Consider the following 26,255-nt stretch of genomic DNA (forward strand, 5'->3'; position numbering starts at 1 on the left):
TTTTAATAGGGTATGTTTGGCAGCATGAGTAAAGGATGCTTTGTTGTGAAATAGGAAGCCGATTCTAGATTTAATTTTGGATTGGAGCTTAATGTGAGTCTGGAAGGAGAGTTTAGTCTAACCAGACACCTAGAATATGTGGACAACTACAAATACCTAAGTCCGAACCGTCCAGAGTAGTGATGCTGTACGGGCGGGCAGGTGCGGGCAGCGATCAGTTGCAGAGCATGCATTTAGTTTTACTTGCATTAAATAGCAGTTGGAGGCCACGGAAGGAGAGTTGTATGGCATTGAAGCTCGTCTGGAGGTCAGTTAACACAGTGTCCAAAGAAGGGCCAGAAGTATACAGAATGGTGTCGTCTGCGTAGAGGTGGATCAAAGGATCACCAGCAGCAAGAGTGACATCATTGATGTAAACAGAGAAAAGAGTCGGCCTGAGAATTGAACCCTGTGGCACCCCCAGAGACTGCCAGAGGTCTGGACAACAGGCCCTCCGATTTGACACACTGAACTCCGTCTGAGAAGTAGTTGGTGAACCAAGAGAGGCAGTCATTTGAGAAACCAAGGCTGTTGAGTCTGCCGATAAGAATACGGTGATTGACAGAGTCGAAAGCCTTGGCCAGGTCGACGAATACAGCTGCACAGTATTGTCTCTTATCGATGGCGGTTATGATATCGTTTAGGACCTTGAGCGTGGCTGAGGTGCACCCATGACCAGCTCGGAAACCAGATTGCATAGCGGAGAAGGTACGGTGGGATTCGAAATGGTTGGTGATCTGTTTGTTAACTTGGCTTTCAAAGACCTTAGAAAGACAGGGTAGAATAGATATAGGTCTGTAACAGTTTGGGTCTAGATTGTCTCCCCATTTGAAGAGGGGGATGACCGTGGCAGCTTTCCAATCTTTGGGATCTCAGACGATACGAAAGAGCTTGAACAGGCTAGTAATAGGGGTTGCAACAATTGTGGCGGATAATTTTAGAAAGAGAGGGTCCAGATTGTCTAGCCCAGCTGATTTGTATGGGTCCAGATTTTGCAGCTCTTTCAGAACATCAGCTATCTGGATTTGGGTGAAGGAGAAATGGGGGGTAGGGGCAGCCAGGTGGAAAGCATGGCCAGCCGTAGAAAATGCTTATTGAAATTCTCAATTATTGTGGATTTATCGGTGGTGACAGTGTTTCCTATCCTCAGTGCAGTGGGCAGCTGGGAGGAGGTGCTCTTATTCTCCAAGGACTTTACAGTGTCCCATAACTTTTTGGAGTTTGTGCTACAGGATGCAAATTTCTGTTTGAAAAAGCTAGCCTTTGCTTTCCTAACTGCCGGTGTATATAGGTTCCTAACTTCCCTGAAAAGTTGCATATCGCGGGGGCTTTTCGATGCTAATGTAGTACGTCACATGATGTTTTTGTGTTGGTCGAGGGCAGTCAGGGCTGGAGTGAACCAAGGGCTATATCTGTTCCTGGTTCTAAATTTTTGAGCTTATTTAAGGAAAGGAAAGCACTTTTAAAGAATAACCAGGCATCTACTGATGGAATGAGGTCAATATCCTTCCAGGATACCCGGACCAGGTCGATTAGAAAGGCCTGCTCGCTGAACTGTTTTAGAGAGCTTTTGACAGTGATGAGGGGTGGTCGTTTGACCGCAGACCCATTACGGACACAGGCAATGAGGCAGTGATCGCTGAGATCCTGGTTGAAGACAGCAGAGGTGTATTTAGAGGGAAGGTTGGTCAGGATGATATCTATGAGGGTGCCCGTGTTTACGGATTTGGGGTTGTACCTGGTAGGTTCATTGATAATTTGTGTGAGATTGAGGGCATCTGGCTTAGATTTTCGGACGGCCGTGGTGTTAAGCATGTCCCAGTTTAGGTCACCTAACAGTATGAACTGAAGATGGATGGGGGGCAATCAATTCACACATGGTGTCCAGGGCACAGCTGGGGGCTGAGGGTGGTCTATAACAAGTGGCAACGGTGAGAGACTTGTTTCTGGAAAGGTGGATTTGTTTGGGTACAGACCTGGATAGCATGACAGAACTCTGCAAGGCTATCTCTGCAGTAGATTGCATCTCCGCCTCCTTTGGCAGTTCTATCTTGTCGGAAAATTTTATAGTTAGGGATGGAAATTTCTGGATTTTTCGTGGCCTTCCTAAGCCAGGATTCAGACACGTCTAGGACATCCGGGTTGGCAGAGTGTGCTAAAGCAGTGAATAAAACAAACCTAGTGAGGAGGCTTCTATTGTTAACATGCATGAAACCCAGGCTTTTACGGTTGCAGAAGTCAACAAATGAGAGCGCCTGGGGAACGGGAGTGGAGTGAGGTGCTGCAGGGCCTGGATTAACCTCTACATCAACAGAGGAGGAGTAGGATAAGGGTACGGCTAAAGGCCATAAGAACTGGTCGTCTAGTGCGTTCGGGAACAGAGTAAAAGGAGCAGGTTTCTGGGCACGGAAGAATAGATTCAAGGCATAATGTACAGACAAGGGTATGGTAGGATGTGAATACAGTGGAGGTAAACCTAGGCATTGAGTGACGATGAGAAAGATGTTGTCTCTAGAAACATAATTTAAACCAGGTGAGGTCACCGCATGTGTGTGAGGTGGAACACAAGGGCTAGCTAAGGCATATTGCGCAGGGCTGGAGGCTCTACAGTGAAATAAGACAATCACTAACCAAAACAGCAATAGACAAGGCATATTGACATTAGTGAGAGGCATGCGTAGCCGAGTGATCATAGGGTCCAGTGAGTAGCTAGGCAAGCTGGAGACACAGCGATTCAGACAGCTTGCGGGCCGGGGCTAGCAAGCTATCAGAAGGGCCTTAGGGGGACATAGCCCCCTCGGACAGTTACGTCGGCAGACCAGTCGTGATGAAATGGCATGGCTCCGTGTAGGCAGTAAAAGGGTCCAGGCCAATTGGCAAAATAGGTATTGTAGCCCAAGAAATTGGCTGATGGACCGCTTCAGCTAGCCGGGAGGTGGGCCTAGCTCCAGGCTAACTGGTGCTTGCTTCGGGACAGAGATGTTAGCCAGGAGTAGCCACTCGGATAGCAGCTAACTAGCTGCGATGATCCGGTGTAAAGGTTCAAAGCTTGCGGTAGGAATCCGGAGATGTGGTAGAGGAAAAAATAAATACAAAATCTCCGATATTCTCTAGACAGCTAGCGGGCCGCGGCTAGCGGGCCGCTAGCTACCTGCCCTCCAGGACACCTACACCACCCGATGTCACAGGAAGGCCATAAAGATCATCAAGGACAACAACCACCCAAGCCACTGCCTGTTCACCCCGCTATCAATCCAGAAGGCGAGGTCAGTACAGGTGCATCAAAGCAGGGACCGAGAGACTGAAAAACAGCTTCTATCTAAAGGCCATCAGACTGTTAAACAGCCACCACTAACATTTAGCGGCCGCTGCACATACTGACTCAACTCCAGCCACTTTAAAAATGGGAATTGATGGAAATTATGTAAAAATGTACCACTAGCCACTTTAAACAATGCCACTTAATATAATGTCTACATACCCTACTTACCCATCTCATATGTATATACTGTACTCTATATCATCTACTGCATCTTGCCATCTTTATGTATACATGTACCACTAGCCACTTTAAACTATGCCACTTTATGTTTACATACCCTACAGTACTCATCTCATATGTATATACGTACTCTATACCATCTACTGCATCTTGCCTATGCCGTTCTGTACAATCACTATTCATATATCTTTATGTACATATTCTTTATCCCTTTACACTTGTGTGTATAAGGTAGTAGTTGTGGAATTGTTAGGTTAGATTACTTGTTGGTTATTAATGCATTGTCGGAACTAGAAGCACAAGCATTTCGCTACACTCGCATTAACATCTGCTAACCATGTGTATGTGACTAATAAAATTTGATTTGATTTGATTTAGATGGGCCTTCAGGGGACGTCGTGACGGAGGAGCCTGTTGAAACCCCCTCGGGCGGATTACGTCGGTAGACCAGTCGTGATGGATCGGCGGGGCTCCGTGTCGGCAGTAAAAGGGGTCCAGGTCAATTAGCAAAATAGGTATTGTAGCCCAAGGAGTGGTTGATGGACCTCTTCAACTAGCTAGGGAGATGGGCCTAGCACGAGGCTAGCTTCAGGCTAACTGGTGCTTGCTTCGGGACAGAGACGTTAGCTGGGAGTAGCCACTCAGATAGCAGCTAGCTAGCTGCGATGACCCAGGTGAAAATGTTCAGAGCTTGCGGTAGGAATCTGGAGATGTGGTAGAGAAAAAGCAGTCCGATATGCTTTGGGTTGAATCACGCTGTGCAGCCTGGCAGGAGTTGACCGAGCTGAGGTTAGCTGATGACCGCTAGCAATGGCTAACTGACTACTAGCTAGTTAGCTGGCTAGCTTCTGTTGGGGGTTCCGTTTCTAAAGTATAGAAAATAGCAGATCCATACCACATTGGGTGAGGAGGGTTGCAGGAGAGTATGTTGAAATTGAGGTTAAAAATATATACGAGGAAAAATATATATACACGGGACATGACAAAGACGCCTGACTGCTACGCCATCTTGGATTGGTGCCCTTCTTTGCGAGGTATTGGAAAACCTCCCTGGTCTTTGTGGTTGAATCTTTTTTTTTTTTTATTCACTGTTCGACTGAGGGACCTTACAATTATCTGTATTATTTTGTGTGGGGTACAGAGAGGTAGTCATTCAAGATTGATATTAAACACTATTATTTAACACAGAGTGAGTCTATGCAATTTATTATGACTTGTTAAGCTGATTTTTACTCCAGAACTTCTTTAGGCTAACTGGTGCTTGCTTCGGGACAGAGACGTTAGCTGGGAGTAGCCACTCAGATAGCAGCTAGCTAGCTTCAACCCATAACAAAGGGGTTGAATACTTATTGACTCCAGACATTTCAACTTTTCATTTTTCATTTGTAAACATTTCTAAAAGCATAATTCCACTTTGACATTATGGGGTATTGTGTGTGTGTGTGTGTGTGTGTGTGTGTGTGTGTGTGTGTGTGTGTGTGTGTGTGTGTGTAGGCCAGTAACATCTCAATTTAATCAATTGTAAATTCAGGCTGTAACACAAAATGTGGAAAAAGTCCAGGGTTGTGAATACTTTCTTAACACTCTGTAGTTTTTCGTCAATGGGAAAATGCGGGACAATGCTGTCCAAGCAAGGGATAGAATCGGCACGTTGTAACTAGTACCTTTGCGGTTCAGGAAGATCAGGTGTAGTGTAACAATTGTGACACGTGAGGCTGTGTTTCCCATTTGTGAAACTGTGAGTGAAAACCAGGTTGAGGAGGTTACTAGGTCAGGGTTGGGCAGAGGGTCTGGCTAGCTCCCATGATGAATTGTTATGATAGGCTTGTTGTTAGTGGGAGAAGGGTTACTTTGGTTTGATTCGGTTTAATTATCGAATCCGCAGTTGGGGAAACAGCACCACTGTTCGCCCCAGCGTCTTTAATATTGTTTTCGTTTTGTTCATGAAACGGAGGAGAGGAACGTCCGGCAGCGTGGTAAAATAAATTGCAGTACATATTCTGCTGTTCTATTGTGCGTACAATGATTTCCGAGGGGGAAAAACTGTTTGTTTGCATTAACTTTTTTGATGTTGTAATATGCCAAATGGACGTGGTAGTTTCACCAATTTAAGGATTCTAGCTTTTAAAGGAGCAATTCGAAAAACAACAACCGTTTGGCTGCCCCGCCACTTGTTTTGGCAAAATAGTTGAGGGATGGGGCTGGAGAAATTTAACCACTCAAATTCATGAGATCAAACTGATAGTTTTAACCATGTTTTGAAGCTATACAGTGTTTGTGTACAATTACATTGTTAACTAACAATTGATGAAAAACTAACCAGTGAACTAATGTAAAATATACTGTCTGTAAAATGTATATAGGATGTAGAAGCCTAAGTATTGTTGTCCATTAGTTTACACCAATTAGGTGGTAGGGTTAGGGGAAAATATTATATAAAAAAAAATATACGTACATAAAGTGATGTATATTTACAAAACATTTATATATGGGGGATTTAAAATGGGCCAGACAATTACATTGATAGATTGTGGTTTCTATCTGCAATATTAAAGATCTTCCCCCCCAAAAAAACATTTAGTTAAATAAGTTTTTATGCGCAGTAGAATTTTGAAATGGAAGTTATGGAACTCCCTCACATGCTTCTGTTATGGGGGAAATGTCCACAATAAAACTGACATTAAATGTGGTTAGAGCATTGAGCCAGTAACTGAAAGGTTGCTGGATCGAATCCTAGAGCTGACAAGGTAAAAATCTGTCGTTCTGCCCCTGAACAATGCAGTTCCCCGGTAGGCCGTCATTGTAAATAGGAATTTGTTCCTAACTGACTTGCCTAGTTAAATAAATCAAGTAGCCTATTCATTTCTATGCCTATGTAGGCTACTGTAGCCTACCATTTGATACAATAAATATGTTGAAATGATATCACTGGAGTCATTGTAAATCAATTTGTGCCACTTGTGTAGTCTACCTGGAGCTGGAAAACTGATTTAATAAATAGCCTATAACTTCAGTGTATTGTTGTTGTAGCCTTGTATTATTAATGTCCATGTTTGGTTAATGAAATTGGAAGTTATCAATTGTGTGTCATCGTCACAGTTCTATCGCAATTGCCGATCAGCTGTTATTAGAATGCATTAGATTGAGGGTCAGATTAGGTTACAGATATAAAAAATGTATAAAAACCACTGACTGTTGTTGACAAGCATAGGCCTATTCAATTCATATCCATGTTATTAATATTTGATTCGGTGATTGAAATTATAACCACATCCTCAGTAGCCTATTCCAGAAGGGAAACCGTTCCTACATCGAAATCGCCTCCCTATGCATGTTGAATAAATTATTCTGACAATTTGAACTAAGCAAGCTGCTAAATCGTTCATTTTACATCTTGCCTAGGTTACTGTAGGCGATCTGAAATTAGATGTAGGCATATCAGGGGCTGTAGGCTATCTGCATCTAGCTAACCAAACTATGACAAAGTTTAATTACAATCATAAACCCTTATTTTAATTAATAGGTCTAGCCTATGCCTATTGAAATGACTAGTCAATCTCCCAAATAGACCATTTATAACGGTTTTTAGTCTTAACATTGCCAGAAAATTGCCTAAGATTACAATTATTAGTTCATCCAAGTGTTTCTAGCATAGAGATTTTGAGATCCTCTGTCCAACTTTCATCCCTCAAACTCTCCTGTTGGATTTATCTTTAGTTATGCACATGGGTTGTTCAAGCCCTGAATGCTGATTGGCTGAACGTGTGGCATATCAGACCATATACCACAGGTATGACCAAATAATTGTTACTGTTCTAATTGCGTTGGTAACCAGTTTATAATATCAATAAGGCACCTCTGGGGTTTGTGGTATATAGCCGATATACCACGGCTAATTGCTGTATCCGGGCACTCCACGGTGTGAGTGACAAAGAACAGCATTTAGCCATGGTATATTCGCCATATAGCCTACCTCACCTCCCATGGCCGTATTGCTTAATCTTAGCAGTCAAATTAGTTAAATCGTCATCCATTGATGGAAAATTATCTGTCGATTTTAATGAGGGCGAATTATACTTTCTCTTGAGATATATTTAAATTCCTTTATTAGTTACTTTAGCAATCAAGAATTTTGATGGCAACCCGAATTGTTCTTCTTACGTCGTTACAAATACGTTGATATTCCTTCTTAATTTGCGCGATAATGTGACGCAAAAGTTTTTTGGGGCTAAATGTGGCAACTCCCCTTGCTGCAGAAAAAACATGTTGGGCTAGTTTATAGGCCTTGTGTGCGGATTTTGAATAGTCATTGGTCTAGAAATGTCAGCTGAACCTGGCAACCGTGAATAGTGGCGTTTATGTAGACGTAGATGGTGCATTTTATATTTGCCCATTTTGTGAAGAACATTTGCAATTCACACTCCGACCTGTGAAAGGCAGCAATACGCAACAAAGCGTGTAGTCTGCCAGAAAACTACACGAAGAAGAGCAACAACCCCGTGTAAAAAACATTAACATCCGGCAGCATCATCATCACCTCTGAGAACGTTTAGCTAGCTAGTTGTGCCTCGTATTTTATATTTGTTCATTTCACACAGAGACAAAAATGCCAACACTGTGTTCAGCATACAACTGCAAAAATCGCGGTCCCAACGCTGATGTAGGATTTTTTAGGTACGTTTTACCGTCTTACTCGAGACACACGTTAACGCTATTAGCCGTGGTATTTTGGCAATATACCACATACCCCAGAGGTGCCTTATTGATATAATAAACTGGTTACCAACGTAATTAGAACAGTAACAATTATTTGGTCATAACTGTGATGCATACTACGGGGTACAGTAGCTAGCTCTGGTATTGTTAGCTAAAGTAAAAGTTATAGTTAGCTAGTACAAATAACGTTAGTGTGCAGGAGAAAACCTATGACAAAAAAAGCTTCATTAGCTAGATTATATGTTCTGTTGAGATACTGTTCTCTTATAAATCTACATAAATCATTTATGGATTTACAATTCATCATTTGATACTTTTGTGATACCAATTTGCTGGTGTATTAATGTTTCTGGTAAGTTTCCCCAAAAATGACCCTGAAAGACGCAAGCGATGGATTATTAATATGAAGTGGAAAGACTGGAATCCGCAACACCACCACCGTGTGTGCTCCATTCACTTTGAAGACAAGTACATTTGCCGGATGGACAAACGTCAACGTCTCACGCCAGACGCAGTCCCGACCATTTTTGACTTCCCAGAGAACTTTCAAAAGAAAAAGGTACGATGCAACCAAAAATGTATCTAGCGAGATACATCCCAAAGTCAGAACTCACTACACAAATAATACTGTTTATGATAACTAGATGTACAATATTTTAACGTGTGATTTAAATTAAATGTGTTCCTTCTACAGGCATCCATCCACCCACAGAGTAGAAGAGCCAGGGTAAGGCACTGGAAGAGGCTAATAACTCCTTGGCTGTATTTGGCATCACACATTGCACATTACTGTCCATCTTGGTATTGCATTTGATGTAACTCAGCTATGTTTTCACTTGGTAAGTGAAGCATTGATATGTACATTCATAGCCTACACAAGGTACATTTAAAGTACATGCGTCCTCGCAGTAATGGTGGTTATTATCTTTGTTTTTGGCATGCAGAGTGATGGGTTGCCAGAGAAGTATACTGCTGCCCCTGCTGTTACAGTGGCCGAAATGGTAACAACACCAAGCCCCACCATCACATCAGAGACAAGCAAGCTGGCTAAAGACAATACTAAGTAAATTACCTTGTGAATTTAAGTGAAAGTTAAAATAGCTCTTTTTGGAATGCACAACGTCACTGTAGAGCAGTATGGTTTCTACCTGTTCTAGTTCTTGCTTTTTCAATTGTCAACTTCTATTTTGACGGATCAGAGCTCCAGAAAAAGTTACCTCTTCAAGTTGGTATATCCATGTAGATGAAGAAATCCAAATGGCTGAATCCCTCCCAGGTTTCTTCCACAGTGATTACTGTCTACCACACGTGAGTGGCTCTAGGTGGTCTGATTGGACTGTTGCTTTGCCAGATATACAGGGATTATGTACTGGGTTTTTGCATTATGTAGACATTTAATAACATTTTCCTCATATTGATCTTTGCAGAGTATTCGCTGGGGATTCAAAGATGATGTTGCCCCTAAGGTAAGTTGTTTGCTCACTGGAATAACCTGTAGCTTATGCTATATACCAATAGCTTATGCTAAGAATTTGATAAACAATGCACTTTATTTTCAGGTGGCATGTGAGAACATGGAGTTCCAACTTCCACCCCTCAAGCACATAATAGAGGTAATGAAGGATGTGTAAACATTCAGTCTCTAATACAGGGTTAGGGATAGAGCCTCCAAGTTGATCATTGATTCATTGGTCTGTTTTTTTCTAATATGTCTCACTCTGGATCGAAAACCAATAAGTGTCATTAAAACAGTACTATACATTGTCTCCCATTCTTACCCAGATCACAGAGGCATGGGAGTGGCTGGGTATGGACATTAGAGGGCCACTGCCCCTAACACCGAACGGACACCAGTACGTTCTGACCTTGACAGACTTCTACTCCAAATGGGTGGAGGCCTTCCCCCTGAGAGGTTGTAGCTCTACTGAGGTAGCACAGCATGTAGCTGAAGTCATCTCTCACTTTGGCTTCCCTTTTGGAATCCTTGTTCGACTAAAGAGGAAGTTTACCAGTAAGGTGAGGCAAAATATATTTTGTCACATACTTACTGTTACACATACCTTGCAACAATCTTGAGGTTGGTTTATATATGCACTAGCGTTTAATAGGTCCAGAGTGGTTCATTAGACAATCGTATGAGGTGTGTTTCCAGTCTCTTATACACATCTAGATGTGTATAAGAGACAGATCACACACTGTGGTGATGGTTAAAGGGATACTTCAGGGTTTTGGGAACTTCTCCTGCGTCAGATGAACTTCTGGATATCATTTTTATGTCTCTGTGTCCAGTATGAAGGAAGTTAGAGGCAGTTTTGTGAGCCAATGCTAACTAAGTAAAAAAGGAAATTGTAATGTGATTAAAAACAATAACGATGCTGTTTATAAGGAGTACAAGTACTGAATCAATGTGCAGGGGTACAAGGTAGTTGAGGTAATACAATATGTATTATACAGGTAAACACTCTTGGTAAATAGTATGGTCTACAGCTTATCGTGAGGCATAACTCAGGCTAGCAGAACCTCGAGACTTACTTAATATTAGAGATTGCGCATCAGCTGTTAGTTCACTTTCCTAAAAAGGTTTGAGAATAACTTTGTCAACATATCTATTGTTCAAGTGAGTATTTAGTGTGTTAACTGTTCTAAATTGTAATTGTCTTATGTTAATAACATAATTGTAATTTGTTGATCATATTGTGTTTATCTGTTATTACAGACATGGTTGGCATTGAATCTGGAAAGGAAACAGCTGGAAAGAGCACTGTTACGAGGGTCTCCTTTTTAAGGAGCAACACCGAGAGTAACAACAACACTGACGGTAACACATATGGTCACCCGGACAGTCGCACGGACGGTCGCACGGACGGTCGCACGGACGGTAACCCCGACGGTCACCCGGACAGTCACCCCGACGGTCGCACGGACGGTAACCCCGACGGTCGCACGGACGGTAACCCCGACGGTCGCACGGACGGTAACCCCGACGGTCGCACGGACGGTAACCCCGACGGTTCCCGCACGACGGTAACCCCGACGGTCGCACGGACGGTAACCCGACGGTCGCACGGACGGTAACGCCCGAGGTCGCACGGACGGGTACCCCGCACGGACGGTAACCCCGACGGTCGCACGGACGGTAACCCCGACGGTCGCACGGACGGTAACCCCGACGGTCGCACGGACGGTAACCCCGACAACAACCGTAACACCAACAGTGAGCGATCCTCTGAAGAACATCATGCCATGGAAAACTGAATAATTGATTGGATGAGCGCTCTATCGGGGGTGTAGTTTTTATTTTATCATTTTGATTAGAAACACTTGTGTTTTATGGTTGTGTTTGGCTGGTGTACTGGGTCATGATTGTTACACAGGAGGATGATAGTAGGAGTTTATGAACCAACTGGATCAATTCAAAATCAGTCAAAACATCATGCATAGCAACATAGATGATGGAGTAGTGATAAGCTTATCCTAAAAGCAATTTCTTTATTTTACACTGTAAACTTTTTTTTCTTCTTACAGTAAATGAATCCAAACATGCGTTATTGTAGTACATTATTGTAGTATAGACATTTTCACCTTACATTATTGTAGCATATACTGTAGATATTTTCAATTTACCTGATTTTGGGAAAATCCACTTGAATGCTCCTCCAACTGGTAATTAGTAGTAGGAAATGTATCTATCATCCCTGAGCTCTGACTTCTCCCACATGCTGACCTCTGACGTCACATATTAAGGAAATTACCTCCATAACAGCATTTTCGGCAGTTAAATGCAACAAAACATTATTTATAAAAAGCAATCTTGTTATTGTTTTTGAACACTTATTTGTTTACGATCATGATAGCTGTACTTTGTTTATGGTTGACACAGTTTGTTGGCCATTAGCCAATCGGCGAGTTCAAAGCTTGTGACTGTATTTAACTGGTATTTACGACTTCACAACGGGTAAATACCATCTTCCCCATTTGGTTATGAACACAGGATTATTGAAGGAATGTTTTTTTATGCCTTGAATAAGAGACTGAACGATCAAAAAATGCATTTGTTTATACAAAGATACCTACATTATGAAGCATGCATTTATTATGGGTCTCTTCATTGTAGAGCATGCCGGTGTTGGAGTTTAACAAAATGTACAATTATGAAATATTCTCAAAACAAAGCTTGAGTTTTCACTTCACTGCACAAGTATCGCTTTCGTGCAGCTGGGGTGTAATTCAGTCCTCAGATTCTGTTGCAAAACGTTTTTTAAACGAAACAGAATTAACCTCCATTTTCCAATAGAATTTAACTGAATGTGACCAATAAACTCTTGTTTTGGTTCTTAAATGGTAAACATCTCGACAACTTGTAGTTCTAAAACCCGGTAATGAGTTACCTCTGGTTGGGGAAATAATAGGGGTTTGGAATAAATGCCTAAAATAAGGTCTGAGGAGGTCTTATATATTTTGTAATATGAGATATCAGTCAGTTAACATGACCTTTTATGAATTATGAAGCGTTGTGCTTTATTTTTCATAAATTCACAGAAAGTGACGTAAACTGATGATTATCGCATAGAACAAAACGTTAGATTTCCTAAACCTGTGTTTACCACAGACCTTATCGGCGTTTATTCAAAACCGCCATTAATTTCCCCATAGGCTTTGGCTAACGAACCATGGCGGAGTTCGCAAAGATGGTTACCCCTTCTGCCTGTGGAGTGAGTTAATGCCTACAAAAATACGCCATTACTCGTTCTCTGAATACCCTCCGCTGTGGTATGGGTATGATCAGAGATATTAGAGAAAGGAGATAGAAATCCTATTGGGCAATGAATGAGGCACATATAACGACCCACCCAGCAGACTGTTGACCAATCGCGTTGACGTTGTCTTGCTTCGTCACGAAATCCCTTCCCAAAGTCAGAGTATGAGTAGAGAAACGTGGCTTTTTTCCTCCAAAGAACGCGATGTCACGATTCCAAAGGTATACATTACAGATAGCAAGTTAATTATCGCACATATCGGAAAATATTTGTAATGTTGTACTTCTTGACAAAATGCATGCTAATGTTGAGTTTTTAGTTAGCAGCCAATTGACTCCCATTCACTCATTGAAGGAGAGCTCTCCTTGTCCAAGAATCGCCCAGAAGGCACCGCGCGGTCCATTGACGTAGCATGGGCAACGTACCCAATGGTCGTTAATATGATTTCAATGGAGTTTCCTAGCTCATCAAAAGTATCTCTGGTGTTATACACCACTGTTGGATGAGAGCGTTTTGTGATTCTCGCAGTGCAGCGTGGGATAGCGGAGGCGCAACCGACCGACCGAGAGAAATGGTGAGTGAGGAAGAGATACATAATCTATTTTAAAACTGTGACTTGACATTCTTATGGCATTTTGCTACTATGGTAAAGTAAATGTTGACATGTAGAAACCGTTAATTCCCTCCATTAAGACATATGGTGGGAAACGCTTGATATGGACTCCTTTTGTTTCGCAGCATATTAAGCTAACGGTAACTAGCAAGTCAACAGTAGCTGTTTAACTGCAATCAGCGTTTTGTTTTAGTCTAACTTGACGAGCTAATTCTAACTAAACGTTCACTGTCTGACTTGTTAAAAAGAAAGGAAACTAGCTAACTTATCTTAGATCTGTCTCATTTAGCTAGTTATCTAGCCTTGGTGACACTCGAACATACTTTCCATGTCCATAGAAACTAGGTTACGTTAGCTAGCTAGGTAGCTACTGCCCAGATAGCTTGCTATTCGTTTGGTGTCAAGCGTACATTACCACACGTCAGTGAAGCATTGAGTGAATGGGCTAGCTAGCTAACGTTGGCTGGCATCTACTACTGTTAGCTAACTGAACAAGTCATGCAATATTACCTAGCTTTTTTTGCTGATTAGTTAGCTACACAAACATTCCATTTGCTATTTAATTAGTTAGCAAGCTAACGTTATACAGTTCCCAGCTTAGTAACTAAAGTCATTTGGACATTTTATATCCAGCATCGTAATGTAGCTAGCTAACAGTTAGCTAGCTACTAGCTTTGGAAGACAATGTTAACCAGTCAATGTTAATCAACTAGCTATTAAGTAACTGGTGGCAAGTTTAGGTAAAATGTGCTCATAGTCAACCGTGATTTTGTCAGTCAACCGAAATGTAGTATTTTCCTCTTCAAGTTAAGCTTAGTCTTTTCAAACATGGGTGGAACTGGGATTTACAGTTGGTGGTGCGGTCTTAACCAATTTACTTTGCATGATCCCCCAACCTTAAATGATGAAACCCTGTTTCTCCCAAATATTGAAACCCATAATTTAACTGTACTTTACCCACTATCCTCCAGCCCTACCAGTTGTCGACATTATTGGGTCCGGCCCAGGCTTGAGGCCTTTAGAAAGATTAGAAAAGATGGCTCTCTAGCACTTCTAATGATGAACATGTGGGGCTGTCACCTGGCAGAAGCCTATGGTGGCAGATTTGGCTGCTGTTTGCTCAGTTTTCCCCTTTACTGAGATGTTAACATCAAACGGGTGCATTGGTTCAAGAAAGGCTTCTGCATATACAAATCATAGGCCATTGACTACTAGACAATGAATGAAATGTCAAGGGCTGCAGCACGTTTCACAGTCCTATTCCAGTGTTTCTTATTGTTCACTGGTCTGTTAGTTAGCTAGCAAACAGAGCAACGGCATAGTGGTCCTTGGTACTAAACGTTTGGGAAACTATTATTTTATTATGTCTTATCTCCCTAACTTGCTGTTGTCTTAGGATGTGTTTCTAATGATCCGGCGTCACAAGACGACCATCTTCACTGATGCCAAAGAGTCAACTACGGTCTACGAGCTGAAGCGCATAGTGGAGGGTATCCTAAAGAGGGCACCGGAGGAACAGAGGCTGTACAAGGTATATACAGTGCATACCCCTTGTGGAGGACAACTACAAAGTGGGGGAATAAGATATGGCCAGGCCAATGAAAGTAATTTATTCTATTTGTATATATAAAATAATTTTCTTCTGATGTAGGAACTCCCCAAGTCTGCTCTGACATCTCTCTTGTATCAGGATGACATGTTGCTGGAGGATAGTAAGACTCTTGGAGACTGTGGCTTCACAAATCAGACAGCCAGACCTCAGGCCCCAGGGACTGTTGGATTAGCTTTCCGTCTCGGTGGTGAGTATACATTTGTCTGTTACGTAGTATCTGACCCATGTTTCAAAACATTCACTCTGTTTTATTCTGATGTTGAGCTGCAAGATATGTCTGTCAGAATGGCTGTGAAATAGTTTGTTGTTTGATAGTTTAACAGAAACAAATTGCAACTTCCTTGCACCCCTAAGTTTATCCCTCTAATAATGCCTCTTGCTTCCTCGGTTTCCCTTTGATACTCTTTACTCTCTCCTTATCAAACAAATCTCTCCCTCTCTTTCAGATGATGCATTTGAGCAGCTGAGGGTTGAGCCCTTCTCCAGCCCCCCAGAGCTTCCTGACGTCATGAAGCCTCAGGACTCTGGCAGCACAGCCAATGAGCAGGCCGTGCAGTGAAGGAAGGAAGCAGGCAGGGAGGGAGGGGCGGGGGATCTGGGAAGTGGTGCTTTGGATTAGGTAGGCCGGCTTTACAGACTGCTTTAGGGTAACATGCGAGTGTACCTGTGAGATCTTTAACTTTGCAGGAAGAACATGAATTCCCTCTCACACAGAGGGGAGTATTTTCATGTTATTCCTGAACTAGGCTCACGCATGTTTAGATTCACTCACAAGATCCCTCAACAAACATTTCTAATTTGTCAGGCCACTGTCAGTAAGGGGGTTGGGAAAAATGCATCATACCTCCTAATTTAATTCATACTAGTCTTTTGGGGAGGGTGTAGCCTTTTGGCTTTGGGTGGGGATTTGCGAAGGGAGTGGCTATTACATTTTTAGAATGCCCTCTTGCTGATTGCATTTTTTCTTTATTCAATATTAATATTACAATTTAGCATTTTTTAATTACTCCTTGGGGTGGTAGTAAGTATGTGGAGCAACAAAGGGTTTGTTATTAGCTTATCTAGATAACATGCGCATGAATGGATCTGAAATAAACACACAAACATGTTGATGCCATGACATAAAATGTATAGCAGAACACATGTACTTGCACACACGGATGGACACACACAGAACGGTGTGAAGATTTACAATCGTCAGTTTTTATTTCAGTGTAAAGGTATTAAGCTTTCCCACTATCTGGTTCTTGTTTGCTTGTTTCTTTACTTTTGAACCTTTGCACTGGAGTTCCTGTAATTTTTCTTCTTCTTGATTCTCTATACAAAACTGTACCAATTTGATCCCTATCCTCCAAATTACCCCCCCCCCCCCCTCAATTTTTGGGGGGCTGAAGTGTAAATGGGAACCTTCAGTGGAAAGAGACAGGAATCACTMATCTTTTGTGATAAAMAAGCATGAAGGTACAAATTACTGGTGTTGAATTGAAATAGGTGTAAACTGTCTCAATTAGATTCAACAACCTGACTTTGGGGTGGTTGTCATGCCCTTTTTTTAAGATATGATGGAAATGGTTCACCAACAAGCTCTTTTAAAAACAGGACTTTATGAAACAAGCAACACCTGTAATTGTCTTGAGTTGACATAAAAAGAATACATTTTCTTTGTCACCTCCTGTGTGGTATATTGTTAATGGACTCTGTGAAATGCTTTTGTGCCATTCACTTTACTTGGTATTTGTCATTCATATGGTGAAATAAAATCAGTTCGGTGAAATTGCCAGGATTGTATGGTAGTGTTATACTACAGCCAGAAAGAGGTGAGCTCTTGCACTAGCTTAATCTATTAAGATAGCTACAGCAGGAGAATGTGTTTGTAGCAGGCTGGATGAGAGCTAGTCAAATATGTAGCTAGCTCATTTATTTGGATAAAGGGTCAGGTAGGTAACTTTATTAATCTACACGATTGAGGATGAAGTGGATTAGCGAGTTAGCTATAACACAATAATAGCCAATTTATTAGTTAATAAATTACCTTGGTAAAATGTTTAGATGGCTAGCTAGCCTGTAATTTGTAATTTAGTGTGTTGGCTGAACAAGCATGGCCGTGTGCATCAACTATATTTAAATGAATTAACTAAACATCAGTAAATACGGTATTTTAGCATATTTTCGGTGGTCCTCGATCGTTTTGGTGGTCCACTCATCTTTCGTGATAAAGGTACACATTGCTGTCTCAGTCAACAATCTGACTGTTGTGGTTGTCATTCTCTTAAGATATGATGGAAATAGTTTGCCAACATGCTCTTTTAAAAACAGGACAACCACAAAGTCCTTTTGTTGACATACAAACAATACATTTGTCAGCCCCTGTGTGGTATATTGTTATTTCTTTCGTTAATGCACACTATTCTGTGAAATGCTTTTGTGCCATTCACTCTGTCATTCATATGGTGAAATAAAATCCGTTCAGCAGTAAAATTAGGAAATGTTCAGGATTTTATGATAGTGTATTATACTACCGCCAAAAGAGGGTGATGTCTTGCACCTTTTTTTTTTTACTGTATTACGCTAGCTACAGCAGAATATATTTCCCAGAGCCTGTAGGGATGGGCATTGGCAGTTGAATCCGAATAAAGGAGTTCATTGAGTTTAGTTTATTCTAATTATTTGAGCTGATACGGCCAAAACAGTAGGTGGCAGCATGCACCTATAGCATTTTTCTTCGTACCCAGTGGTGTCAAGTACTTAAGTAAAAATACTTGAAAGTGCTACTTAAGTAGTTTTTTGGGGGTACTGTACTTTACTATTTATATTTTTGGCAACTTTTACTTTGCTACATTCCTAAATCAAAATAATGTACTTTTTACTCCATACATTTTCCCTGACACCCAAAAGTACTCTACATTTTGGACCAAAATGGTCCAATTCACACACGTATCAAGGGAACATCCCTGGTCATTCCTACTGCTTCTGATCTGGCTGACTCACTAAACACAAATTATTCGTTTGTAAATGTGTTGGAGTGTGCCCCTGGCTATCTGCCAATAAAAATTGTGCTATCTGGTTTTCTTAATATAAGGAAGTTTAAATAATTGATACTTTTACTTATGATACTTAAGTACATTTTAGCAATTCCATTTACTTTTGATACTTAAGTATATTTAAAACCAAATACTTTTGTAGTATTTTACTGGGTGGCTTACACTTTTAGTCATTTTCTATTAAGATATCTTTACTTTTACTTATGCATGACAATTGAGTACTTTTCCACCACCGCAATAGTTCGTACTGCAATAAAATCAAAGAAAGCAGACGACCCCGTACAGTAGATGGCGGCAATATACCAATAGGTGTAGTCTGCCATAAAACTTTAAAGAAGATTATATTTTTGTTTTTAGCAGGATGGATGAGAGCTAGCTAGCTAGACAGAACAAATATTTAGCTATCTAATTTATTTGCATCTCAGGTGTCGGGTATCTAACTAGCAATCTACACAATAACTGAGGAGGACATAGTGGATTAGCAAGCTACTTAGATATAACGCAATAGCCAATTTATAGTTACCAGTGTCTGTGATAATAAATTACCCTGTATTATACATTTTAGATCGCTAGCTAGCCTGTAATTTAGTGTGTTGGCAGACCAAGTTCTGAACAATCATGGCATTATCCATAAACTATTTAAAGGAGTGAATCAGCAAAACAAATAAAATATTAAATACGGTATTCAGGATAACGTTACCGTTTCGGTGGTCCTCTATCAAACCTTTTCCACTGCGCTCAGCACCACGCACACGCATGGATAATAATTATGTTGAGTCGGCTGGTCGAGCTGTGCTCGAAATGATGCAGGGTGAATGGGAGCCTCTTTCTCAAGACGAACTGGAGCAACGATTGGACCGAGCAGTGGAAGAAATTCTGGAAGCTGACCTCCTAGCAAAGGTTCAGGACCAGCCTGGACCAATCTACCTCCTACTGTCTCAGCTGGTGGAAGAACCTCAACAGCAAAACCAAATTCGGTCAACAACAGAACCTACAACACTTCCTCATGTAGAAGAGGAGTCTGAATCTCAACAGTTAACTGATGCTGAGGAAAACGCTGCAGTTCAGGTAGCCTTCAGTAGGCCTACCTTTCTTCATTGTTGTGGCTTAATCTATTTTTCCATCCCCACACTAATGCAGATTTGAGATGACACCATTTGCTTCATTTGCTGTGCACAGATCTGATTTATGTTTCTTTTCATCTCTCAGTACATTACAGATCTCCTCCAGAATTCAAACTCAAGATACAATCAGAGCCGTATGGCAGGACGTGCCCGCTTATCCCTGTCCCTCACCCTCCTCTCCAAGCGCCTCAGCTATCGCTCTGTCGACCAGTTTCCGCCTGAAAAAAGGAAACATTCATAGGATCTTCTTTTCCTTTTGTGAGCGTGTGGGGACCAACAAATTAGATGGCCGACTGGTATGTAGACTGCTGTTCAATGTGGATCAATTACAAGTGTTATACAAACTTTTTCAGCAGGGACCCCATTTTATCCGCCAGTATTTCTGGGGACCCCATTTTCCCCCCAATAATTTCTTGCCACCCCAAATCAGATGACAACCTTAAAATCAGTCAATTTAGATTTTTACATCAACAAATAACCTTCAATTAATTGCATTAATTTCAAATGAAAAGGCATCAATACATTTACTCAAGAAATGTTTTCTTTCTCAAAAACGTTTGTAAAATGTCCCATACAATTTTTGGGGGGGGTGACCTCACTGCACTCCAGCCTCTGCCCAGATATTGACCCCGTACGTAGTGGGTCGTGGCCCCAGGGGAAATCTTTACAACAGGTCCCTGGAAGCCCATTTTTACCTCCTAGACCAGGCTGTGGCTGACCTGAAAGCCAGGTTTGAAAGGCTCAGGTATTTGGACATGGGGAACTATGAAAGAGCCAAAGCAGTTGTCCTTACTGCTTGCATACTCCACAATGTATTTCTGGACATGGGGGAAGTGGTCAACGGATAGGTTGAGAGGGAGGCAGGGACACAGGAGGGAGAGGGGGAGGGTGATGAGGAGAAGGGAAGCCATCGCAGATTTGCTGTACAAAGAGTTGGATTCTGGAAGTACATAAAGTGATTTATAATTTTTGTGTTTGTATTGAGATAAACAGCATTTATATTTTATATTTTATTAAAAGGAAGAGTATCACAGCAATATCTTGTATTTTATACATATGTAGGATTATTTGTATCCTATGGCAGATCTATGTACAATATGCCCTGTGTAGCCTTCTTCTCATTCACAGATATTACAGGGAATTCCTACAGTGAACTCCTTTGTCAAATGGTGTTATTACAGCATAATAAAAACGTATACAATGAAAAATCATGACAACACAAAGTAGCTGAATGGTTGAACGCTTAAGAAACATTTGCATGATGCAGTCTTTCATTCTATGCACAAGCTTCCATATATCACACAACATCCCAAAGTTTTTAGTTCAGTGAGAACTTCTTTGCTCTGGTGTGCTGTACTGCTACTCTGGCAGCTGGAAACTGTTGTTTTGACTGTGAGACAAACTGGAGATTGCACGGGCTAGATTATTGATGGCCTCTATCTTCCTCTCCTCCAGGGCCTTCTGCTGGGCCCACATGTTCATCTTCCTCTCCTGCAGCTCCATGTACAGCTGCAGGACATCCTGGGGGGGCCTGGAAGCAAAGGGCGCAGCTGTCAGGGAGGGTGTAGGGAGGATGGGGGTAAACCGCTTGCTGGCAATAGCCTTGCCTAGCTTGGTCCCGTTGAGTTTGGACCTGCGCTGTGCCTCGATCTCCTCCCGACTCTTCCCCAGAACCTCATGCATGGCCTTGAAGAACTCCCAGTGGACACTCTGGGCCCCCAGTCTCTTGGACCTCTCAGCGTTTTTCCTGTATGTGGCCAACATGTTACGCCACTTCAGATCACACTCATAGGCCTTGACTGTAACATCTGTGCTCCCAGCTGCCCTTAGCTTGGCAGTCACTCTCTCAGCCACTGTCTCCCACAGTTTCTTTTTCTTGCACACTGGCTGGTCAAAATCCTGGTCCATTTCGAGGCGGGTTTGGACAAGTTGCCATGTGGCTTGTAAAGTCCATACAAACTCTGGAGAAGGGAAGTTGATAAATGTGTATATATAAAAACAATATGATACAAATAAATGACATGTTTTGTTAAATGTTGTTTATTAAATTGTCATGTGTTTTCCTCGTAGCCCGTGTGTTTACAGAGACTTGCCCTATTGAGAAACTTTGAAAGCCAATTCAATTTATTCTGATAAATATCAGTGATCAACCACAAACTCATCGAGCTCCTCGCAAATAACGATGAATGCAATCTGCTGACAAGTTGCACTGACCTGCTTTCGATTTATTTGGATCCAAACTGGACGCCGTTGGAGTTTCATCTACTTCAATACTCTCTGTTACAACCGTCTCAATAACATCCATTGTGTTACTCAGTGACAATGAAATTTGCTTGAAGTAGGATATGACAAGCAATTCTAACCAATAATTTAACAACTCTGCTATGGCATGCGATTATTTTTCCCCCGCATCAACTAAAACGATGAATATAACAACAACCCCATACTTGTTTCCAGCACCTCCCAGTGAGCGTAGCCATTGCATCGTAGAGCAATATGGAAAATGTAGTTTTTACAGTTCTAACGAAACAATATTTATTTTGCTTACTTAACAACAATCACCGGTTGCTATAGATATGGCTTTAAACGAGGAGTTATTTATTAATGTTTTGGGAAATGTTATTTTTCATAGAGAAATATTGCTTAATTCTGATAGTTGTAAAACAGCTGAGACTACAAGGCCCATGATTAAATAGAACGACCCACCCCTTCACACATCCCTCCCCCCGTTTCGTGGCGCCTCCTGTTTATCGTCCAGCTAAATGATGGCGTTAGCGGCTAGCTAAAAACGATTCTTCTTCGTTTGATTGAATTAATTATGTCGGTGGGAATAATTAGTCATTGCAAATACTTTATTACTCTTGAGATGGGACTAAAAACATAGCTTATAGCACTTGTGTTCGCACCATAACGCACCGTGATTGTTTGTTGGGCCTTCTCGCATACAGAGGCCTGTTTTTTTTTTTAGGGAGTGGACGAGAGGTTTACAAACTTCAACTCCCAGCAGCATTGCTGAGAAGTGGGGTCAAAGGGTAATTTCTTCCACTTGTCATACCGGTATTTGTAGTATTTTTGTTCATTTCCAGAATTTTTGGACAAACTTTGGAAATTGATTAAGATGAAAATACACTACAGATAATTTGTTAACCATGTTTAATACTGTATAACTTTATGATGTAGTCTAAGAAAATTGAAATGTAAAATGCACAAAAATAATGATCCATATTTCTGCCCCTCAGTACCCCTGTCATCATCCATGTCATCACTTTCTATCTGAAGTGACTTGTTAGTAAGGATAAGCAGAAGAGCAGGTGGGTTGGAGACAATTAGTGGCATCATGGCGTCAAAGTCAGTGCCAGGGATCCAGAAACATGGGACCTGTTTAGGCAACCCCAGAGAAGTGTCCTCAGCCTCCCCAGAGACCTCTCTGACCTGGTGCCTGTCACAGCTCTCTAAACCTGGGAGAGCAGCAGCCGAGGACCACAAGCCAGGCACTGCAGGGCCGGACACCAGTGGACACAGACAGCTGGACAAGAGGGTCAAAGCTGGGCAGTGGCGAGCACTGGTGGCCATCCGCACACAGCACATTAAAGGAGGAAGCAGTGGGATAGCTCGATTCCGAGGCCAGGGTGGACTGCGCACTCTCCTGGACCTGCTAAAGCACCCTGAGTGTTCCAGGAAGACTCTGGATCTGGTTCTCAGCATCCTGGCTAACTGCTGCACTGAGAGACAGACACGAGTTGAGGTGAGAGAGAAGGGTGTAGTACAAATCAGGGCTGCTACACATTTACATTGATTGAATATGAATGTTTAGTATGAAAAGTTGGACCGTGGTGACTTACATTATGATATTTAATGTTTTTCTCCCCTCTAAAGGTTAGGAAGCTTCATGGAATATCTATTGTGGGCAAGTGACTATCACAATACGTTTGAATCATTAATTTCACATGATGGTGAAAATTTCAGAAATGTAAGTTTGCTCTTCCTTTCTTAGTGGGTATTTTGAAGAAGAATGTAGCCATTGAGACGATCCAGAACAGAGCTGCCCGGGCCCTGGGGAACTTGGCCATGGACCCAGAGAGTTCCACACTTATCCACTCTGCCGGTAAGTTAATTTAGAAAATATAATAATTATAATAATATAATTATAATGATTTTGGCTGCCTGTGTCTGTCTGTACATCACTTTCTGATCTTTGTAGTACAGTACCAGTCCAAAGTTTGGACACAGGGTTTCTCTTTATTTGTACTATTATCTACATTGTAGAATAAGAGGGAAGACATCAAAACTATGAAATAACACATGGAATCACGGAGTAACCAAAAAAGTGTTAAACAAATCTAAATATATTTTGTATTTTTTATTCTTCAAAGTAGCCACCCTTTGCCTTAATGACAGTTTTGCACACTCTTGGCATTCTCTCAACCAGCTACACCTGTCCTGTTGAAAAACAAATGATAGTCCCACTAAGTGCAAACCAGATGGGATGGTGTATTGCTGCAGAATGCTGTGGTAGCCATGCTGGTTAAGTGTGCCTTGAATTCTAAATAAATCACAGACCGTGTCACCAGCAAAGCACCATCACACCTCCTCCATGCTTCACAGTGGGAACCACACATGCGGATATCATCCGTTCACCTACTTTGCGTCTCACAAAGACACCGGTTGGAACCAAAAATCTCACATTTGGACTCATCAGGCCAAAGGACAGATTTCCACCGGCCTAATGTCCATTGCTCGTGTTTCTTTGCCCAAGTCTCATCTTATTGGTGTCCTTTAGTAGTGCTTTCTTTGCAGCAATTCGACCATAAAGGCCTGATTCATGCAGTCTCCTCTGAACAGTTAATGTTGATGTGTCTTACTTGTACTCTGAAGCATTTATTTGGGCAGCATTTTCTGAGGCTGGTAACTCCTTAATGAACTTATCCTCTGCAGCAGAGGTAACTCTGGATCTTCCTTTCCTGTGGTGGTCCTCATGAGAGCCAGTTTCATCATAGCGCTTGATGGTTTTTGCGACTGCACTTGAAGAAACTTTTAAAGTTCTTGAAATTATCCGGATTGACTGACCTTCATGTGTTAAAGTTATATTAAAGACTGTCGTTTCTCTTTGCTTATTTGAGCTGTTCTTGCTATAATATGGACTTGTTTTTTTTACCAAATAGGGTTATCTTCTGCATACACCCCTACTTTGTCACAACACAACTGATTGGCTCAAACGCATTAAGGAAAGAAATTCCACAAATTAACTTTAACAATGCACATCTGTTAATTGAAATGCATTCCAGGTGACTACCTCATGAAGCTGGTTGAGAGAATGCCAAGTGTGTGCAAAGCAAAGGGTGGCTATTTTGAAGAATCTCAAATATAAAATATATTTTGATTTGTTTAACACTTTTTTGGTTACTACATGATTCCATATGTGTGCTTTCATAGTTTTGATGTCTTCACTATTATTCTACAATGTAGAAAATAGTAAAAATAAAGAAAATCCCTTGAATGAGTAGGTGTCCAAACATTTGACTGGTACTGTATAAGTTGAACATTAGATTTTGTCCCTGAAAAATAATTGCTTTTCTGTTTTCGACACAGGTGGTGTTCCACTCCTGCTCCTCTGCGTCTCTCTCGCATCCGCCCCATCCCCTCCCTCTGATGACCCACTGGAAGCCCCTTCCTCTAAACTAGAGTGTGCTCAGTCGGCTGTCCGTGCCCTCCTCTACCTTGCAGACACCCCCTCAAACCGCCTTTTACTGCTCACCCAGGGTACTCTGACTGCTCTCGCCCCGCTCATTGCTCCAGAGTACCCTCTGGRGCTGAGGAGAGCAGCACTCCGGACCCTCCATGAGCTCACCAGGAGCTGTGGTGTAGAGTGTGCTAGAGAGGTGTCCCGATCTGGGGTTCTAGCTCAGCTAGGTGTCATGGCTTCGGGAGAGGCCGCTAAACCGTTTGAGGAGCTTGCGTTGAAAACCCTGGCCAACATGTGCACTCAAGGCTGCTTACGTCCTCTGGTGGGTTCCCTGGGGGTAATCCAGAAGTTTACAGAGGAGGTCAAGAAGGACGGCCTGAAGTCTGGAGTGTTCCTCAAGGCTCTCTGCTTATGCTGCAAAGAGGCAGTGAACCGGGCCAAAGTGAAGGAGAGCGGCGGTCTGGAGGTGTTGATTGGCTTCCTTGGTTTCCATCGGAGCCACCCCCTCGACCGATTGGTCATTCTGGCTTGTGTTGACTTTGTCTATGACGAAGCTGCCCTGGAACAGTTACAAGAATTGGGAATAGTCCCCTTGCTAGTTGCTCGGTTAGTGGAGCTGGCTAAAGGTGAGGAGCCATCTGCTGGGAAGATGGATGTGAGCCTCACCTCTACCATGTTTGCTTCAGAGCTGCTATCTACGTCATGTTTCGACTCATTTGACTTCCCTCCCCCAGAGGGGAACAGGAAAGAGGAGATGGGGAAGGAGCATGTCCTTGGGTCATCCAGCTTTCTTAGCCTGAGGTGAGTGAACAGACTCACCTTTGCCCCCCTCTGGGTTTGTGCACCTGTGATTTATTTGAGTTTTGTAAAAATGGTTATCTGACCTGTCCTATTGCTGCTCCTTTCAGGTCCTGGTTGGTGTCTGAGGGGTTGATCTCCTCTGAGGGGGATCTTCTTGACTCTCCTGGAGGCACGGAGGGAGATTGGGGGAGTCTTCATATCCCCTCTTCTTCTCCCCAAACCTCTTCCACTRACKGTCATTCCCCTTTAAAATGCTTATCTCCTACCCGCTCACTACCTTCCTCCACTCCCTTATCCGCACCCAAATCTCGGAGTCAATCCACCCCCTCTACCTCAACGAGTTCTCCAGCTCAGGTCCACATGTCAT

The 26,255-nt window shown here is 42.1% G+C and overlaps 5 protein-coding genes and 1 pseudogene across 6 annotated transcripts in view; 5 read left to right on the forward strand and 1 right to left on the reverse strand.

Moving 5' to 3' along the window:
• Positions 1 to 11,800, forward strand: part of LOC112075683 (uncharacterized) — a 33,045-nt gene extending 21,245 nt beyond the window's left edge. For both annotated transcript variants that reach the window (XM_024142638.2, XM_070441021.1), the window contains 2 exons: positions 10,974 to 11,267; positions 11,341 to 11,800. In XM_024142638.2, the coding sequence (XP_023998406.1) occupies positions 10,974 to 11,267; positions 11,341 to 11,516 (470 nt within the window). In that variant the 3' untranslated portion in view covers positions 11,517 to 11,800. The remainder of the gene's footprint in view (positions 1 to 10,973; positions 11,268 to 11,340) is intronic.
• Positions 8,046 to 10,375, forward strand: LOC112075685 (uncharacterized). The gene is made up of 8 exons (XM_024142641.2): positions 8,046 to 8,215; positions 8,615 to 8,816; positions 8,952 to 8,984; positions 9,202 to 9,320; positions 9,457 to 9,565; positions 9,685 to 9,723; positions 9,817 to 9,870; positions 10,040 to 10,375. The coding sequence occupies exons 1-8, from the start codon at positions 8,148 to 8,150 to the stop codon at positions 10,331 to 10,333; spliced, it is 918 nt and encodes a 305-aa protein (XP_023998409.1). The 5' UTR covers positions 8,046 to 8,147; the 3' UTR covers positions 10,334 to 10,375.
• A 1,681-nt stretch (positions 11,801 to 13,481) lies between the features above and the next one.
• LOC112075686 (elongin-B) lies at positions 13,482 to 17,017 on the forward strand. The gene is made up of 4 exons (XM_024142642.1): positions 13,482 to 13,588; positions 15,024 to 15,158; positions 15,318 to 15,426; positions 15,686 to 17,017. The coding sequence occupies exons 1-4, from the start codon at positions 13,517 to 13,519 to the stop codon at positions 15,796 to 15,798; spliced, it is 429 nt and encodes a 142-aa protein (XP_023998410.1). The 5' UTR covers positions 13,482 to 13,516; the 3' UTR covers positions 15,799 to 17,017.
• Positions 17,018 to 18,323: 1,306 nt separating this feature from the next.
• Positions 18,324 to 20,615, forward strand: LOC112075688 (uncharacterized; annotated as a pseudogene).
• LOC112075687 (uncharacterized) lies at positions 20,352 to 21,875 on the reverse strand. Its single transcript, XM_024142643.2, has 2 exons — positions 21,619 to 21,875; positions 20,352 to 21,365 (listed from the first exon to the last, which is right to left on the reverse strand). Exons 1-2 carry the CDS (start codon positions 21,707 to 21,709, stop codon positions 20,764 to 20,766), a joined length of 693 nt encoding a protein of 230 aa, XP_023998411.1. The 5' UTR covers positions 21,710 to 21,875; the 3' UTR covers positions 20,352 to 20,763.
• Positions 21,876 to 22,026: 151 nt separating this feature from the next.
• LOC139025820 (armadillo repeat-containing protein 5-like) lies at positions 22,027 to 26,251 on the forward strand (the record flags this gene model as incomplete). Its single annotated transcript, XM_070441015.1, has 6 exons — positions 22,027 to 22,436; positions 22,644 to 23,149; positions 23,281 to 23,311; positions 23,399 to 23,509; positions 24,994 to 25,888; positions 25,996 to 26,251. Coding segments are annotated over exons 2-6 (1,701 nt in total), but the record flags the coding sequence as incomplete, so codon positions are not given.
• Positions 26,252 to 26,255: the final 4 nt, after the last annotated feature.

Source organism: Salvelinus sp. IW2-2015, unplaced genomic scaffold, assembly GCF_002910315.2.
Source record: "Salvelinus sp. IW2-2015 unplaced genomic scaffold, ASM291031v2 Un_scaffold3338, whole genome shotgun sequence".
Classification (NCBI taxonomy): Eukaryota; Metazoa; Chordata; class Actinopteri; order Salmoniformes; family Salmonidae; genus Salvelinus; species Salvelinus sp. IW2-2015.